Source organism: Plectropomus leopardus, chromosome 10 (assembly GCF_026936395.1).
Source record: "Plectropomus leopardus strain MGB_pleo_1.0 chromosome 10, ASM2693639v1, whole genome shotgun sequence".
In the NCBI taxonomy this organism is placed as follows: Eukaryota; Metazoa; Chordata; class Actinopteri; order Perciformes; family Serranidae; genus Plectropomus; species Plectropomus leopardus.
Window position 1 is genome coordinate 9660341 of NC_142185.1, and position 18367 is coordinate 9678707.

An 18367-nucleotide genomic window follows, 5' to 3' on the forward strand; every position below is an offset into this window, starting at 1 on the left:
ACAGGATTATTGTGGAACTCAAAATGTTTATTGTACGACATTAGTCTGTGCACATTAGATATTCATATTAAACCTTCTAACTCTGAAAAAGATATGATCTGACAGTACCTGCATAAGTATTTTTGCTTATGGTGATAGAATGTCTTACAGTATATTTAAATGCTTCATATCTCTAAAATTTGTACAACCAATTGACCAATGGTCAAAAAAACCATAATAGCTCGGTCATCCGGGAGGAGCTCGGAGTACAGCCCCTGCTCCTCGGCGTTGAGAAGAGCCAGATGAAGTGGCTTGGGTATCTAATTAGGATACCTCCCAGACGCCTCCTTGGTGAGGTGTTCAGGGCACATCCCACTAGTAGAGGCCCCGGGGAAGACCCAGGACACGCTGGAGAGACTATGTCTCTCGGCTGGTCTGGAAACGCCTCGGGATCCCCCGGGAAGAGCTGGATGAAGTGGCCAGGGAGAGGGATGTCTTGGCTTCCCTGCTTAGGCTGCTGCCCCCGTGACCCAACCCTGGATAAGTGGTAGAAAATGGATGGATGGATGGATGGATAAACTATAATAATTGAAAGTATTGAAACTGTGTCATTACAAAAATAACACAATTCAATTCATCAGATTTTGAAAAATAAACAAAACACACTCAAACCTACATTAACAAAATATTTCTGAGCCCTTTCATAAATTATTTGAACTATGGCCATAATTTGTTCAGAAATATGCTAAAACATCTATCTACAAAAGTTTTTACAAAAATAAAAACTATACTGAAGCTAAAGCGAACTGAAAATATAAATGAAAAAAACTAAATCAAAATAGAAATTAATGACAACTACAATACTATATACTATAATAACTCTATTGTGACCACATGCAAATATGTCGATGCTCCACCAGAAGTGTAGTATCTAAGATCCAATCTGTTTGCCACTATTTTACATTGTAATTCTACAAGATAATTCATTATCATAACATGCAGCTGTTAAAATTCAATCTGAGGAAATGTGCAGCCTATGAAAGGGTTAAGCAAGAGGCCCTGCCTCTGTTAGAAATTGTCAACCACTCTACAGCTAAATTATTACCAGGACTTGCAGCAACAAGGGAAGCTTTCAAGTAAGAAACATTTTTCTTGATTCTATGATCTATGTAGCTCTTACCTTAAAGTTTTTAATCAATTTGCACTCCCATGTTTGAAATTGCAGCTGTGGTTCACTCTGTGACTGCCTGTCTAACTCAGTGATTATTCCTCTCTATCTACACTTCAGGAAGTGGGTAAAGAGTTAATATTCTGACAGGAGAACAGAGTTTGTGAGTGTACGGGCAGACAACAGCAACAGAAGGATAAGAGGGTGCGAGAAACGAGAGAGGATATAAACAGGGTACAAGAGGCTAGAGGAGAGCACAATAAAGGCAAACAACATAGAAGACAGAGAACAAACGAAGGAGAGTGTTTTGGAGCAGACACTGGAGGAGGATTAATAGGCAACAGAAAGAGAACAGGTGAAAACATAACACAATGACATACCGGCTGTTTGAGGGCAAGGATCACGCCTCCGTCTACCAAAAGTACCGCTTTACACCTCCAGATGAGCTCAAGAACATCGTTCTTCAATACCTTGATAAAAAGGTATGCTATGGCCAAACATACTGTGAATGTAAAGTTCATTCTGTTATTAGATTGCATTATTTCTGCTAATTGGACCCACAAAACAAGACTTAATGAAGCAAAAATATACAACAAACAACGACTTTGTTTAACATCCTCAGAAGGGACAGCCACATGTGCTGGCGGTGGATCTGGGATGTGGGACTGGTCAAAATTCCCGGCTTCTGGCACCACACTTCCAGGAGGTGGTTGGCATCGACGTTAGTGAGTGTCAACTGGAGGAGGCCAGAGCTGTGTCAGGATACCCTAACATCACATACAGGTGGGAATATGTGAGTTTATGTATATGTGTAGACTTTACTCTTTGAAGAGAGAATGAATCTGAAATGCTAATAGTCCAGACGTATTTCAGGATGCATGTGTAACCTGTGTTGCACCTGCAGGCAGGGGATGGCAGAGGAGCTCCCATTTCCAGATGGCTCTGTGGACTTGCTGACAGCAGCATCAGCAGCCCACTGGTTTGATCAGTCAAGATTCCTGGTTGAGGCATGTCGGGTTTTAAAACCGAGGGGTTGCTTGGCTCTGTTGAGCTTCAGTGACACTAACACCAGACTTTGCTACCAGGACTGTGGAGAAAGACTCAATTGCATTTATAAAGAGGTGGGTGTAGACTGGTTTCATCCGGCCATATTAATATCTTCCGCATCCATGCCCGTTGCATGTGGACGTGGAAGGTGGCTTTTGGCGTCACACTCCTATGTCAGAAGGTCACTGAGTATCACCATGTGACAAGTTTGAGGTGAGAACAGGTTGGTGCTTCACTGTTGCTTACAGTCCAACCCAGTGGTCTGAATTTGTCCAGTTTTCTTCTGTCTTAAAAGTCCATTGGTCATTCCACAGACTTGTCTCTATCACTTACTACAAGGTAGAAGGTAGATTTATTGGTCATTTTTAAAACCAAGTTTAAAAAAAGAAATTACTTTTGTCCATGATCCTGTTCCATCTTTGGAGTTTAAGGATGAGTTGATTGAAATCTGCCATACTAAAGCCCCATTGGTCATCCTCACATGCCACAATTCCATTTATTTATTGGGTTGTTTATGTATACAGTACATACCTCCCTTTTATTATTTATACAGACAGACAGACATGATATACATGCAATGTAAATTTAATATAAAATGGAATAGTTAAACATTCATTTGCATTAACTTTCAGGTGAAGCAGGTGCTGTTGCCATACACAAACCATCAAGTAGCTGTCTGTGATGGTAAGCTGAAGGAGCTCTACTCAGCCATCCCTTTCCCTGACAAAGAGAGGTAACTACCAAACCTGAACACACTACTGTGATAGTTAAATGTAAAACTATTGTCTGCTGTTCCTAATACATCAATGTGACGGTAAAACAGGATTGAGCGTATTCGGGTGAGCTCGTCAATCTCGGTGAGGAACCTAGTGGGGTTCATTGAGTCCTTTTCCATGTTCCAAGGTTACAAGAAGAGAGATCCCCGGACTGCTGAAGACCTGCTGCTTAACACTCAGAAGAGGTCATCTATCCACACACACACACACACACACACACACACACACACACACAAATAGTGCATGTCTGTTATTATAACAATCCATTTTGTGAATATTAACTGTTTCCTTTGGTCCTTCAATGAGTACTGAGCTGAATAATCAAACACTGCGCTCTTCACAGGTTTCTGGAGGAGATGGGAGTCATGTCTCCTGACACTGAAATAAAACAGGAACTTGAATATTTCTGTGTCCTGGCATCAAAACCAATATAATCAACAATGGGAAGAGTTTGAAAGTCCTAGAGATGTCACAATTTACAATTTATGAACTTCTAAACGTTAAGTTGTTAACACATGAAGGAATGTGCTTGTTGAATGTGGACATTTGTACATAAAGCTTTTTTTCCTTCGTAAAACTCTTGTTTCTCCTGTGATTGTCTTGTGTAATGCAAGTGGATAAGTCCGGTGGAATACAGGGTAACTTTACCTGTCTTCTTCTTCTTCTTCCTTTGCTTCTTCTTCTTCTTCTTCTTCTTCTTCTTCTTCTTCTTCTTCTTCTTCTTCTTCTTCTCCTTCTCTGGGGTTTTACAGCAGTTGGCATTCTTGAAGTTGCATTACTGCCTCCTGCTGGATTCATTCTAACAGTCATCCTATTCTGTCACACCCTAACTTTACCTGGCTGAGATGGGGTCGTGTGTGTGTCCCGCACATAGAGAAGAATGTTTAGACCAGTAAACAAAAGACTTAATGGTATGTTGATATGTTTCGACAGAGTATCTCATTAATATGTGTTACTTTGGGTATATTTTGTTTAAGGTTTCTTTCTGCAGTGAAACTACCTCTTAGAATGTTTCCCAGTAGAGCAGCTGATCCCTTCATAGAGGGATCACAGCATGGGCAAAGTGGGCAAGTGTCCAGGGCCCTGGCAAATAGGAGTCACGGCCTTAATATTTATTATTATTATTGTTATTATTATTATTATGTTATCCTAGCCTTCTAGCTGTTCCTGGTTTTCTTAGGTAATTGAAGGGATAATCAATGGCGAGAGTGCTTAGGTGAGAGAGTGAGCATGCTGCCAGCTGCAAAGAGTTGTTTCTATTATGTGCCAACTAGAACTGCACTTTATTTCTTGTATATAAAAGTAAGGAAGGAACAATAACTTTTAGACACTGCTATTATGAGTCAGAATATAAGCAAGTTCCACATTTTGTTAAATGTATTACCTGTTAAGATTGTGCAAGGACCATAATGCGCCACAGAAAGTTAACATTTCATCATTTACTTTTTTCTGTAAAGAACCCAGACAGGGTTATTGTGTTATTAAACAACAAATAATGAAATTTCAATATAATACATGCTGTGTGGTTGTGAGTTGGCCTTTGCTGTTGTGCAACTGAACTCTGAATGCTTGGGGAGGGTACACGCACTGTGTGTGTAATATTTGCATGTGTAGGTAGGGGTCCAAGGCGAGTTTGTGTCCCATGGTCAGGATAATCTGTCTTTGGATCCCTTGCACCTAACTGAGAAGTTACATAACTGGAAACTCTTTTGAAATATAATATACCCATCACTGTTATTTTACAGGAGGGGTGCTGAGATGTTTTGGTTTAAATGAGAAGTCAAGTTTTTTAGCAAAGCTCTTGGAAACATAGTGTAGATGGTGGCGTATTCAATAGTTCTAACTGCTTCAGTGCCTTTTGCCATTGGGTAGAAGGCAACTTGGTGCTGCTGACAGTTTGGACTGTACCTGCTTTGAAAATGAAGCTAAAGTTACTAAAGTTCATGGTACTCCCTCTTGAGAGAAACAAAATGTAACCCTGTTAAAAATAGATGATAAATAAATAAATCGTTTAAATATGTTCATTTCAGGGAAACTGTGATTAAAAGTGTTAAAAAGAATATTTCATTAAGGTTAAAATAGTTTGTTTAAGAGTCGAGTTTAATAAATAAGTTTAAAAAAGTTTTAAAAGCATACAAATGTGCACTTTTAAAATATTTCATTTTATTTTGAAAAGTTTCAGGGGTAAAGAGGAAGTACTGATTGAGAAACGTGTTATCCTGGTAGTTAATTGGTTAAGGTGTGGCAAAACAGGAAGAGAAAAGTGTGTGTGTGTGTGTGTGTGATTTGTTGGTGTGAGCGGAGACTTGACTAGTAAGAGTGTGCAGCAAAAAAGAAGAAAAAAGAGTGAGGAGCGGCATGGCGGTGAAAATGTTACAGTAAGAAAAACGCTATGAAGAGTGCGGACGCTGTTGAGGAATATACATGAGACAGTGAGTCTCAGAGTGACGGTTATTCAGCGCAGCGCCGTGTTTGAGTCAGCCGGAGGAGTACTTTGACAAAGTGTTCAACGGGGAGCGCAGCTAACGGCTAATGTAGCTCACATTAGTTTATCTGACAGACTTCATCCATGTGCAGCTAAACCAGCTACTCAACTCGGTGAAGCTGTTAGCCTGCTGTGTACCGGACCTGCATGAGAGGACCTGCGGTGAGTTTCTACCAGGAGAGTGGGAGGAGTCGTCTACATCCCCTGCTTCAGCAACCCGCTGTACCACAGACGGGATTAGGAGGACGCCATTACTGCAGTGAGCTGGTAACTGTGTTTTTTTTTTAAGCGCTGTAGCGCGAAGCAGCCATCATCGTTTTCTGGCTCCCACGCACACAAGCATTGCTCCAGGCCTGCATCACTAACACACTGGGTACCCATTTTATTTTCAGTAAGTTAAAATTGCCGGCTTTAGTTGTAGTATTTCATTATTTGGTGTTTTTGATATTGAGTGCACTTTAAAAAAAAAGTTATTTGTGTACTGAGAAACTTATGATTTGAGTTAATTGATTGGTCTATTGAAAGGTAAAGAGAAGTCCTTTGAACTTGAATATTATTGTTTCTTTATTATTTTTTTCCATTATTGAAAGAACATATTTATGTGTTGATATTTCCACCAGTAAATCTTTAAAACTTACCTTTTCTAGTCATATAGACTGAGAAATAGTGTTGTTGATGTTTATGCAGACGTTTTAGAGAGTACTTTTATTTGAATTTGCAAGTGCCTTAGAGAAAGATTAAAAACTTAAAGGGTACCTACAGGTAAGAAAAATCATTTAATTCTTATTTCATTTATGTACAGTTCTGAAAAAAAACAAACCCTTAAACCAGTTTAAAAACACTCAGTGGGTAAATAAAAGGGTCTTCCATCACAGAATAAGTATTAGTTCACTTCATCGTGTGTTACAGTATACTTATCGTCCAATATTAGTTAATCTTAAAGAAAGAGATTTCTAAAACATAAAGAACTTGGGGAGCGTACCTCATTAAAATAGACCGGACGTCTCCAGGGCGCTACAAAAAGGTAAACAAAATACTGTAATAATGTACAGTACACATCTTATCAATCACAAAAAAAGAATGAATAAGAAATAGAATGTGCACATGAATGGGTATACACAGTAATACTTTTGTTAAGGAATCTGATGAAATGTGCTGAAAATTGAGTTCCACTTAGTGAAGAATTTTCTGACATTCACCTATTTCTTTAGGCATGATTTTAAAACATAGTATGAGTTTTGCATTTAATTCCTTAAACGTTGTGGTGCTTAAGATAAACAGCTAGACTTTAATTATCAGCATTATTAGTTAGTACTGTTTATTATCTGATGCAAAAAAAAATTAAATTGTGGAACAGTAAACATTAATAATCAACAAGAGTCCTAAAAAGAGTAACTGCCACTTAATTATCACAAGAAGAGGGGAGTCATTGAAAAGTTAAAAACGTCACTATGAAACTTTTGAAAGAGAGGATGACAAATTCTGTCTCTACCAGATGAAAATTGAATTGATAAGCAATTAAAGCATGCAATACAGCATAGCATACAACCCAGTGAACTCAAGAGTTTTGCTGCTGTAGGCTTACTTGGTCTGGTATGGCCAAGGTATGCCAAGCTCTTAGGCTAAGTGTGCTAGTGAAGGCAATGTGAAGTGCCAAAAAACTGCAGTTCTTTGAATAGCCACTTGAGGTTGGCTCCAGAACACAGCAAATCCCCATAGACGCTCATGTTAATATGCTGAACTTTACATCAGAGGTAAGCATGTTTACAGCTTGGTACAAAAAACAAAATTGGTTTTGGTTTTTATTTAATTTCAACATGTGTGGGGGGCTGAATTTTATAACTCACCTTTTTCCACACAAATGTGCCTTTATTCTGCAATTGCCAGTTACTGTTAATGTTTAGCAAAAGCTACATAGACCTAGTCTTGCTTTAAGTAGGTTAAGTTAACTTAAAATAAATGCTGATATGTGATCTATTGATAGTTAAAATAATCACAAGTGCTTTGTGGATTTTGACATGGATGCGCTTTGGGGTCTGACAAAAATGAATGTAAACTTTAAAAACTAACTACTATAACCATGAAGTATGATGACGTTGGATCACAATGGTATAGTGACTTACTCTTCATACCTCTAACCAACTAAACCATTGTTGAAATGTCATTTAGTTTAATGCTCCTTACACCAGGAAATAGATTGAACTGAATTCTTCTGACCATTAAAAAAACAGCTTTTTGTTAAAGAGCACCATGAGCTTATGAAATACAAGAAATCAGCCTAAAGATTCTGACTGAGGAGCATTGCACACAGGATGTTTGTGTCAGCTATTGCAAACATTTTTTAGCCTACTCATACCATTTTTAGCTCACCATAATTATCTCCAGGGGTCTTGACTGGTTCTGACAGGAGTGCATACCATCACATAAGCTGACCTTTACTCATACAGACCTTTGAGCCTGACCTTGATTTCCATTCAGCACAATGGATGAATGGTGCTTTCCATTTGCACTGGGAAGTCGGAATCTACAAGTTCCCAGTCGGAAATTTCATTTTGAATGCTCCCTAAAGTTGGAGAGTCAGAAGAACCACATCAACCCCAGCCTAAGAATCCAATATGGCTTCTCCATCAATCAACAGTTGTGAAGGCTGTAGTAATATACTGTTTATTAGCACTTGTCCGTATTGTCAGCATTTAACAGCCGTACACACAGTATGGTCCAGCTTCTCTCGATGGACATTTTGCTACATCAGCTTGGATTGTGGATTGCTATCAATGGAAAACTTTGCTACAACATGACATTGCTAACAACATCAATACTGGGAACGCTTGCTCTGTCAACTTGGGTGTGATGTAATTCTTAGCTTGGATGTCTGAGGTAAATGAAATGCTGCAAACGTTTGGGAGCTGTTCCTTTAAAGGCCTTCATTGTCAAACGTTCCACGCATCAGTGGAAGTAGGGGGACCTCCCTGCTCTCAGGCACCCCACTCTCTCCCCTTTTGTCAGTGGGGATGTATCTGACTACCAGCAGAAAGGAATACGTAGTCTTCAATCTGGATAGCTCCTTTTATCCAGCAAAACAACACAAAGAGATTTCTTTAATCTTTTTTTATTATTATTGTTCTAGATCTGCTGTTGAGAGAGAGATAAACTAGCCATGGCTCACCGTTTCTTTGAAGGCGTGCAGCAAGCATCTTCTTACTGGAAGTACAGGATCTCTCCATCAGATCTCCTAATACGACCAGTCCTTTACTTTCTGGAAAAACAAGTAAGTGCAATTTGAAAAGTTGTGGTTGTTTAATTAATGAAACAATAAACTATTACCACTGTTGATGGACAAAAAACAACTATGTCATGTAACATGCTAAACATTTTGTCAGAAAGGTCATCCTTTTGAGCTGGCAGTGGATGTTGGTTGTGGCTCAGGACAGGGCACGGTGCTGCTGGCCAAACATTTTGCCTCTGTGGTTGGGCTAGATGTAAGTCCTGCGCAGTTGGAAGTGGCTTTACAGCATGCTAAAAAGCCAAACATCACATATAGGTAAGCATGAACCAACTGAGAGTCACTATTAATCTTTTGTTTTAACTGGAATCTTTAAACAAAGATTTTTCAGTGGAAAAGTGAAATACATGAATGCATACTCAAAGCAGCATCTTCAATGAAATCATTTCCATTTTTACTAGAATTGTGAGAAGTGTGAGATCAAGCAAGCCTCACAATGTTTATAATGTTATACAAAAACTTTACAACTTTACAATTACCATCACATTATGTGTTCAGCTCTGAAATCCAGTAAGCTACTTTACTGAATCTTGGCCAAAGCACAAACAATGCAACCCTTGTCTGGTGAAAGTCGGTCATGCAGTAAGGCCTATACAATGGAGGAAATGTCCTGTCAGCACAGGACACTAAAATCCACATGAAATATTTGGCATCACAAAGGGTTGGTTATAGGTACAGTACATGACAAAAAATCTTCAAAAACCTTTAAATTGATATTCAGAGTGGGTTTGCACATCTTTTTTAGAAAAAACAAACAGCCAAACACCCGATGAAAGTTAAATTAATCTATAATTCTTATTGCAATTTAGTATTTTATTTATCATTTAAAGACGATGCTTTACATTTTGTTGCCTGGAATTTTTCTGCTGCCACACTTTTATTTTTGTAAGGCAGGCATGTCAAACTGGTCCACGGGGGGGCGGTGTGGCTGCAGGTTTTTGTGCCAACCAACCAAGAGCACACAGTTTGACCAATCAACTGTCTGAAGACGGAGATCAGTTGATTAAATGAGTCAAGTCTGGTGTGCTGCTACTTGGTTGGAAACAAAACCTGCAGCCACACTGGCCCCCCTGTGGACCAGTTTGACATGCTTGTTGTAAGGAGTGACTCATTTGTGCATATTTTAACGTGAATAGAGGTGGTGACAGGCAAAGTTCAGCTAAGTGAACTCTGACCTAGAAGGTATGCAAAAAAAAAGAAAAAAAAAATCTCACTGCATGTAGCAATCACACCAGACACCCATTGCGCACTTGTAAAATTAATATAAATTCGAGCCTGTCTTTTTGAATGGAAAAAATACAGTCAGGTGCCGCCCCTACATATGGAACCCTAAAGTCTTCAATATTATATCAGTAAAAATAAAACCAACATGTATATTAGTTTAAATAAAGCTGTAATTCAAGCAATTCATGCAAGGTGTTCTCGTAGAACAGGTTGTATGATATCCTACAAAAATGCACGCACATCAATTTAGATGATATTCCATGAATTAGCACCCCAGGAATAATGTTCTTAACATACAGTTATGTAATTAACATACAGTTACAGGGGTTAGGTTTAGGCAATAAACGTTACTATGGTGAGGTTCAGGAAAATGTTTGGGTGTCTTTGGGTTTAAAAAAATGAGGTCACTGTAGTTGGGTTTAGGAAAAGAAACATAGTGAGGACATACCTAAAATGACTTAACGTTCACTTGGTTCTTAATATATTTCTCTAGGCTAAAGTCCAGATTTTTGGGACACATCCACAACCCCAATTTATCATCTTAAGCCAAGCATACACTGTATGATTTTAGCCTGTTTTCTCAGCCGCAAGACTCATTTTAGAGCTTCGAGGGGCGTCATTTATTGTGCAGTGTACAGAGAGGAGTGAGGAATGATCATCGGCTTGCGAATGGCCCTCGGACGGTCAGATGAATGTCTGACATGTCAGAAATTTTGATTGGCCGACTGAGTAGAACTAATCTCATCAACAAGTAGTCATAACGTATGAAGTGCAGTTTATGGCTGGCAGCAACTCAGCAACAAAGAACGTTAACCTAGCCTTAGCTATCAAGTTAACAACAGTAAAAGTAACTTGGTTATCTCCAGTTTTATCTGCAAAATGGAGAGGCCATACTGTCCACGTCTTCCAAACCATGTGCGAGTCCATATGATGGGGCACCTTATTTATGGAAGTTTTTGCACACAGGATTGCACAGATTATTAAGGCAGCATGCTTCTGCCTTTTATAGCATTGTTGTTAAAAACTGCCTCAGAGCTTTTAAACTACTCTTTAGTGACAACTCTCAATAGCCAGGATGGTCCACAGGGGCTGACGGGCTGTTTTTGGTTTTAACCATGACTGGATTAGGTTTTTAAACATACAGTGTGAGCTGTCAGGTCATGGCTTGACAATCGGACCATACAGTGTGAGCACTTTGGCTTTACATTGCTGATGATTTGTTCATACAGTGTGATCGATCAAGGCTATTTCATGGATCTCTTTTAACAAACTGCAACAACCAACAAAAACGATGGATCAGCTCACACTGTTGTTGCATCTGGCTGCCCATGTTGGCTATACTGTTAGAGATGGACAATGTTTTGGTGAGCTGGGCACTAGACTGAAACCTACACTTAAAATTTGAAAAATAGGTTGATAATTCACAAGCTGGTACCTGAAAACCTCCTTTATACTGCCAGCAGTGGCCAGAAGTTTAACCTGGCTTTTGCTGCTGTTCCATCCTTAGACAGTGTGTGGCTGAAGAGCTGCCTTTTGCTGACAGCTCAGTGGACTTGATAACTGCCATGTCTGCCTTCCACTGGTTTGACCGACCTCGCTTTCTCCAGGATGCCCACAGAGTCCTGAGGCCCCGTGGCTGCATAGCTCTGCTCAGCTACACCATCGACATGGAGCTCAGCTACTCTGACTGCTGCTCACACACACTCAACCAAGTCTGTAAAGAGGTGCTTACAACAGTTATGAAAGAAGTTATTGTGAATGTGCACTGATACACCTTCAGCCGCATGTACACTGCAAGCAAGCAGGGAACGTTCCCACAACATTGGCCAACATTACCTACAAGTTGTAATAATGTTTTATAGAAAACCTTTTGACTTAACGTTCAAAGAAGCTGTAAAGGATTTTTATTGTTTCTCATAATTTCCCTTTATATGAGAACAAAGGAAGAACATTTTCAAAGCAATATTCAGAGCATGTTTTTGAGGCCTGAGATTACAGAACATTTTTTATGAAACATTCCTGTAATAAGATAAGATAAACCTTTATTAATCTCCAATGGAGAAATTCAGTTGTCGCAGCAGCTTATAGTACCAACAGTAAAGACAGAAAAGAGCAATTAAAAACATCCATATATGCCAAAAAACCTATACAATAATGATAACAAGCTCTGCAATCCATTAATAGATAAATGAAGAGATAGATAAATAATAAAATAAATAAATATGGAGAAATTATGTACAGACCCTCAGAGTGACTCATGCGTACAGTTTTCAAGTCTGTGATCTTAGCTGCTGTTAAACAGTCTGATGGCAGCATAATGTGCTATGTTAACACAAAAATAAATGAATTTAACAGATCATTCTGGGAACTAAATGAAAACATGCCATTGAAAACATTACTAAAACATTGCATTATAATTCTTTGAACTTTTTTAGAAAGAAACACTATTGGGCCGTTTGGCAGTAAAGCACAGGTGTTACTATTAACAGTCGTTGTGGCTCTGTTCTAGTGTCCCAGCAAGCCATGACCAACAATATCCCCAAAACTGCTGTCATTTATTTCATTATTTGATCACTGTCACATGTCACATGTACTGTGAAAAAGGCTTCAGATTCAATGTTTTTTTTTAAATACAGAAAACATGTTAAGCTACAAAACAAAAAACAAAACAAACAAACAAAAATGGGCACCTAATATATTTTAATGTCTTTCACACTAAGAAAAAAAGCTGTAAAGTTGTTATAAAAATGGAAAATACAAAGATTTCTCTAAAAACAAATGAATAACTGACAGTGGTTCTTTTTCAACACCAGACCTACCAGCTTCAGCGACTGCCACATCTGCCTCATTCATAAAATCTTTTTTTTTTTTTTTTTTTTACATCTGCTAGTGATGAGGACATTTACAGTCCAAAATCACCATCTGACATGTCCTTACATGACACTCGTGGATTGAAAAATGAGCAACAGCACCATCTACTGGATGCTTAATTGTTTGTTTTTGTAAACTAATACTAACTCTAACTAACTTAACTCAGTGACATACTTATCTGAAATGTTTTTTGTTTTAATAAAGCAAAACAAATGAAAAGTGGATTATGTCAGAAACCACTGAAGTTTTAAAGAATACATTTACAAAAGCATACACTTAATCTTGGTAGATTTCACACACAAACATAGCTGTATTATTTTAAATACATCATAAAACATGGAGTAAAACATATATTGCTATATGCCATGCCATTATGATAATGATGAATAATCTCATGAATTGCTGCCTCTTGGTTTATACCAGTTTTATGCAGCCTTGGAGCCTTACCGAAGTCCCCACCTTGGTTCCAATACCAGTGAGTTATACCGGGAGGCCTATGAATCCATCCCTTACCCTGACAAGGAGTGGTGAGAGCATGTTTATGTTTCGTAAAGTAAATTATATCAGCCAATTATAGATTTATTTTGAAAAGATCATCCATTACTCTAATTCATAAGTACATAAATATACAATAGGCACTGACGTTGTACTTTTAATATCTATTACAGGCACGACTGTGTGTGGGTGAAAAGGTCCATGCCTCTGTTCAGCTACATGGGGTTAGTGAAGTCTTTCTCGAGCTATCAGACTCTGCTGAAACAAAATCAGCAGAAAGCCACCGCGCTCTCCCAAGACATCTGTCAAAGGTAAATGCTTAAAGGTACTATAGCATACATACAGTTGGCCTAAAGTATACACAATTGAGCATGTCACACACACTTAACAACAACCTGTAAAAATGCTCATGAGCAGCGCAGGCCTTTAAATTTATGAACTGTATTTACATTTTTTGCACAACATGAAAATTTTAGAAGTAAATGACAAAAACTGCCACCACTTCATTGCCTTAATCTATTTGACATTTTTGTGAAATTTTGTCATAATTAGCATATGCTGTCTTGAGCTATGACCAATAAAAGGGTTTTGTGAGATTGAAATGACCTTTACCTTTGACTTCCAAAATCTAATCATTTCATTCTTTAGTCCAAGAGGATATTTGTGCCAAAATTCAAAGAAATCCCTCAAGGCCTTTTTGAGATATCACATTCACAAGAATGAGATGAACAAAAGGTCACAGTGACTTTGACCTTTGACAACTAAAATCTAATCAGTTCATTCTTGGGACCAAACGAAGGTTTGTGCCATATTTGAAGAAATTCCCTGAAGGCCTTCTTGAGACATTGCATCCAGAAGAATGAGAGGAACATAAACTCACAGTGACCTTGATCTTCGAACACCAACATGTAATCAGTTTGTTGAGATTTGAAAGATTTGACTTGATTTGAACGTTTGTGCCAGATTTGAAAAAAAAAAAAAAAAATCCTTTGAGCTGCTCTTTAGATATCATGTTATGGAGAAATATTTACATATATTGAATGGATGTTTTATGGATCTTCAAAACTGACATATTGGAGAGGTGAAGTTTTTACCGGTGTCTAACAGTGACAGCATGGTGTCCTAAATTCCACTCTGAATGAATAATGTCACCCTGGCTCCTCAGGTTGATGTCCATCATGGGGGTGACATCTTCAGAGACAGAGGTGGAGGTGGCTGTGAAGTATTTTTACCTTCTGGCCTGCAAATCATAGGAAGCCTGACTCCTGCCAGCTCTCACAGTTTCAACAAAGTCATGGAGAAACTCGAGCTACCACCCAGTCTTTTATCAACTACTCCTAGACATGCAAGATGTATGGACATTCTCATCTAACTGTTGGCAAGAAAGCTTTTCTATAAAATATCAAACTTTTGCTTTAAGAGAGAGTCATAAGGATGATGAGCACAAGTATACATTTACTCATATTCCTCTGCTTCTTTTTTTATGGTACTGACAATGTGCAGAACTATGTTTGCATTATATTGGTGATGAAGTAAATACAGTAGCTACAGTTGAATGTTTTAGATATTTTCACAGAAAATCACTAGAGGGAGACATTTTATCAAAAGTGATTATTGGCACTGTTCTCTTGTAGGATACTGTATCATCATATTCACCTACACATACAAGAAAATTTTACCTGCAATATGAACAAAAACGATTTTATATAACACAACCATGTCATAACATCTTCAGACATTTATCTTTTTCTTCAGGCTTTCCTCCTGATTCCTTTCCCGTCATCTTCACGCACCTGACTAATGAGGACAGAATTACTTTTGACCCCTACTGGCCCAAATCTTCTCATCTAATATGTGCTACATAGGAGGAAAAAAAGTTTGTTTTTGAAAGTTTGTCATGGCCTTTGTGACTTTTTTTTTTTTAGAAACTCTTCTCTTGTTGACAGTGGTTAGGGAAGTATTCAGTTCATTCACTAAATTAAAAGCACTGTAAAAATACTCTGTTACAAGTAAAAGTCCTGCACGGAAAATGTTACTTTAGTTGATGTATGTTTGTACAATCGGGGAAATGCATTTATGTGTTGAAAGTGAAAGTTCTCGTGCAGAAAACTTTATATGAATTTAATAATTCTAAATCATCAAAATGATTTAAATGAAAAGCAGCAAGTCCTCATATTTGAGGAGCTGGAACCAAGAAAAAATTAATATATAGTTTACTAAAAATAATTTTTTAAACCTACTTATTTCTTACAAGTTCCTCGTTGCATTTTTCCCCATGTTTCTCAAAGTGTTCAAAGGTTTAAACACCTGTGAAAGGCATCTTGATGCAGCACAAAAGTGATGACGATCCAGGAAGTTGTAATTTACTAAACTTGAGATAAGAAGTTGTTGCTTATTCTCACAGACTTTATCATAGGTTATTGTTTGTCATTATTATCAGATGCTTGTAATGCCCTCCATTTTCAAATCTGTGTGAATGCTCTCTGCAACCGTTCTTCACCAGTGGAAGATCTGCTGATACAGAATCCAACACTTTTTTTTTGTCTATTTTCACACAAACATGCCTTTTCTTGTTAAGTGGCCTCTTCTAATGGTTTTGAATCTTAGTCCATGCTGGAGACATTTGTTCTAAACCCATTTTGATGTTGCAGTACTGAAGCGTTCATCCTTCAGTTGTGCTATTGGTAGCCGCTGGCACGACTTGAGGCCTTGGCCTGACTGTGACCCATGCAGGTGTTATGAGTGGGCATGTTTATCAGGTCTGCACCTGGCAGCACAGAAGAGGCAGGCTGTCAGGTTTTATCTTTTGGCCTTATGCTATTTTGGTCTTCAACTCTGGCCCTCCGCTGCTGTAAAGCCTTCATCATCATACCATGCAATCCAACTTTATGGAAACAGATGAATCAAAAAGGCTACATTATAGTTATGGCTATCACAAAATTTCTCAATTTAATTCTTTATTCATGCAATGCATTGCGCCTACTTTTTTGCAAAACAGAAAAAAAGATTTGTCCATAATTATCCAGGGATTTGTCCAGTATTAACAGGATGGTTCAGATTTTTTTAAGTGGGGTGGTATGAGGTACTATGACAAGAGTATAAATGGAAAACTGAAGCTGAAAGCAACTTCCCTGCGGAAACAAGCTGTCTGATGGAAACAGTAAGCAGTGAAAACACTCTCAGTACAGCATACACTTTAACTGATGTTGATGTTTCAAGGTGAGACTTTTTCTAGGTAGCTAAAATACATATTGTGGCTGACCCCCATCCCTATGCATTTCTTAGCTTCTGTGGACTTCAGCCTGCTTCTCTGAATTGTGGCCTGTCGGCTGACAGCTGCAGTATGTAACACTGACTGTGGATAAGTATCCTATACAGCCACCTTAAAAAGTCCAAACTATCCCTTTAAACTAGGAGGGACCCCAAAGCTGAGGTCCAAATGACAATCACGGCGTTTCAATAAGTAGCAGCTCAATGGATTTTATTCCTTAGAGATTAAAGAATTCAATGGGTATAAAAACAACTTTTTTATGCATGGCAGCAGTTGAAAAAGTTTTTAATTCCCAGTATCACTGAACTCATTGAAGCACATATAAATGTTGTCCCTTTATGTGCTAAAATGGATATTTTAGTTTCTCACATGGAAATGTGTAATTTAATCCTTGACCATTGAAGGTGTGTCTGATAATTGTATTGAGGTAAAACAGTATGATTTTCTTTTTATGATTTTCAAATATATCTACCAACTATTAAAATGAGTACCACAAAGCTTCTCCTTTGCCATTGTGTTATGAAAATTAGAAATATTCCAATACCATTTTTTTTACAGCGAAAACATAATTATCTTCATCATAACTAGAATCATACTGTGATGTAATCCTCTGTTACCAGTCAATTCTAGAGCAAGTTCTTTTTAAAAAAGAGAATAAAATCTTGAAATGCACTACATTTTGCATGCACACAGTTTTCATTTCAACAGTGATTCATCACAAAGTGCAAATGAGGTGATATGCAACAGCTTCAAGTTTTCTTTAAAAAAAAAAAAAAAGAATTACACTATCTGGCAAATGCAAGCCTTCCTCTCTGTCTGTTGTTGCAGCTGTATGAGCACTAAGTTCCTCTTAGATCTCTTACAAATATTGTGCTATTGTCTGGAAGATTATTTATGGAAAACATTACCTTCCCGTTTTGTAAAATGAGATCTCTTCACTAGATGCTCAACTTCATGTGATCTGATTTTATTAATCTGTTTTTGAAGAATGTTGTCATGGTTTGAACCTTCTATAATATAGAGTCACACATTTTTAGACCCACATGACACACCACCCTTGTAGGTTTCTGTATTTTATGTATACGAAGTGTAATAAAAGGGGTCATTCAGGAGTCACCCACAGCTTAATGTCCACCACAAAGGATTCTAAAACAAAATTCAGCACCCCTATTTGAATATACAAATATTACTAATTTGCACACTCATTTGTATGAGTCACGAGAAACGTCCTTCCTCCTCCTCCTACATTCAAATCGAGGAATATTCTACTGATTAAACATAAGTAAGTCGTGCTCAGGATAGTTTTAGGGGTCAAGTGTGTCTCACTGTGTGTTTGCGTGTCTGAAAGAGTTTACATAATTTTTCATTGTGACAGAAAAAAAAAGGACTCTGCCTCTTTACGTCAACGATGGCAGGCTGAGATAGTGACTCATGCTTCCAGTCCACTCCTGTTGTGTTCGAATACAGCAGAGTGAGTTGGAGCGACTTCAAACCAAACAAGCTCCTCTGTCAAACAGTGAGCATGTCTGGTGTGCCTGCTGTACAGATGTTCCCATCCCCTCATTCAAAGTGCTCTGTCATAACACTGCTCGCTGGATCAATGTGCTAAAACTAAAAGCCTTACTTGAAAACTGTGGACATTTTCAGGTGAAATTTATGTTGATTAAAACATATTTCAACTTTAACAATATTACAGAGCTGTGGTGGGCCTATAATCATGTACAATGTTTACAAAAACAAAAAATGCTAATTTTTAATTAAAGATAAC

The 18367-nt window shown here is 38.0% G+C and overlaps 2 protein-coding genes across 5 annotated transcripts; both read left to right on the plus strand.

Moving 5' to 3' along the window:
* Positions 1 to 1056: 1056 nt before the first annotated feature.
* On the plus strand, positions 1057 to 4439 carry LOC121949088 (putative methyltransferase DDB_G0268948). Of its 2 annotated transcripts, none has more exons than XM_088083016.1 (7): positions 1057 to 1115; positions 1268 to 1629; positions 1770 to 1930; positions 2052 to 2268; positions 2827 to 2927; positions 3098 to 3155; positions 3314 to 4439. In XM_088083016.1, the coding sequence occupies exons 2-6, from the start codon at positions 1519 to 1521 to the stop codon at positions 3126 to 3128; spliced, it is 621 nt and encodes a 206-aa protein (XP_087939142.1). In that variant the 5' UTR covers positions 1057 to 1115; positions 1268 to 1518; the 3' UTR covers positions 3129 to 3155; positions 3314 to 4439. The 2 variants fall into 2 exon arrangements, with proteins under 2 accessions (XP_087939142.1, XP_042350621.2); XM_042494687.2 differs by having other exon boundaries at positions 3018 to 3155; positions 3314 to 4431.
* An 816-nt stretch (positions 4440 to 5255) lies between these two features.
* On the plus strand, positions 5256 to 17100 carry LOC121948821 (putative methyltransferase DDB_G0268948). 3 transcript variants are annotated; one of them, XM_088083014.1, is made up of 7 exons: positions 5259 to 5722; positions 8583 to 8723; positions 8836 to 8996; positions 11470 to 11686; positions 13257 to 13360; positions 13502 to 13639; positions 14494 to 17100. In XM_088083014.1, the coding sequence occupies exons 2-7, from the start codon at positions 8613 to 8615 to the stop codon at positions 14579 to 14581; spliced, it is 819 nt and encodes a 272-aa protein (XP_087939140.1). In that variant the 5' UTR covers positions 5259 to 5722; positions 8583 to 8612; the 3' UTR covers positions 14582 to 17100. The 3 variants fall into 3 exon arrangements, with proteins under 3 accessions (XP_087939141.1, XP_087939140.1, XP_042350238.2); XM_042494304.2 differs by having other exon boundaries at positions 5260 to 5846; XM_088083015.1 differs by lacking the exon at positions 8836 to 8996 and having other exon boundaries at positions 5256 to 5846; positions 11570 to 11686.
* Positions 17101 to 18367: the final 1267 nt, after the last annotated feature.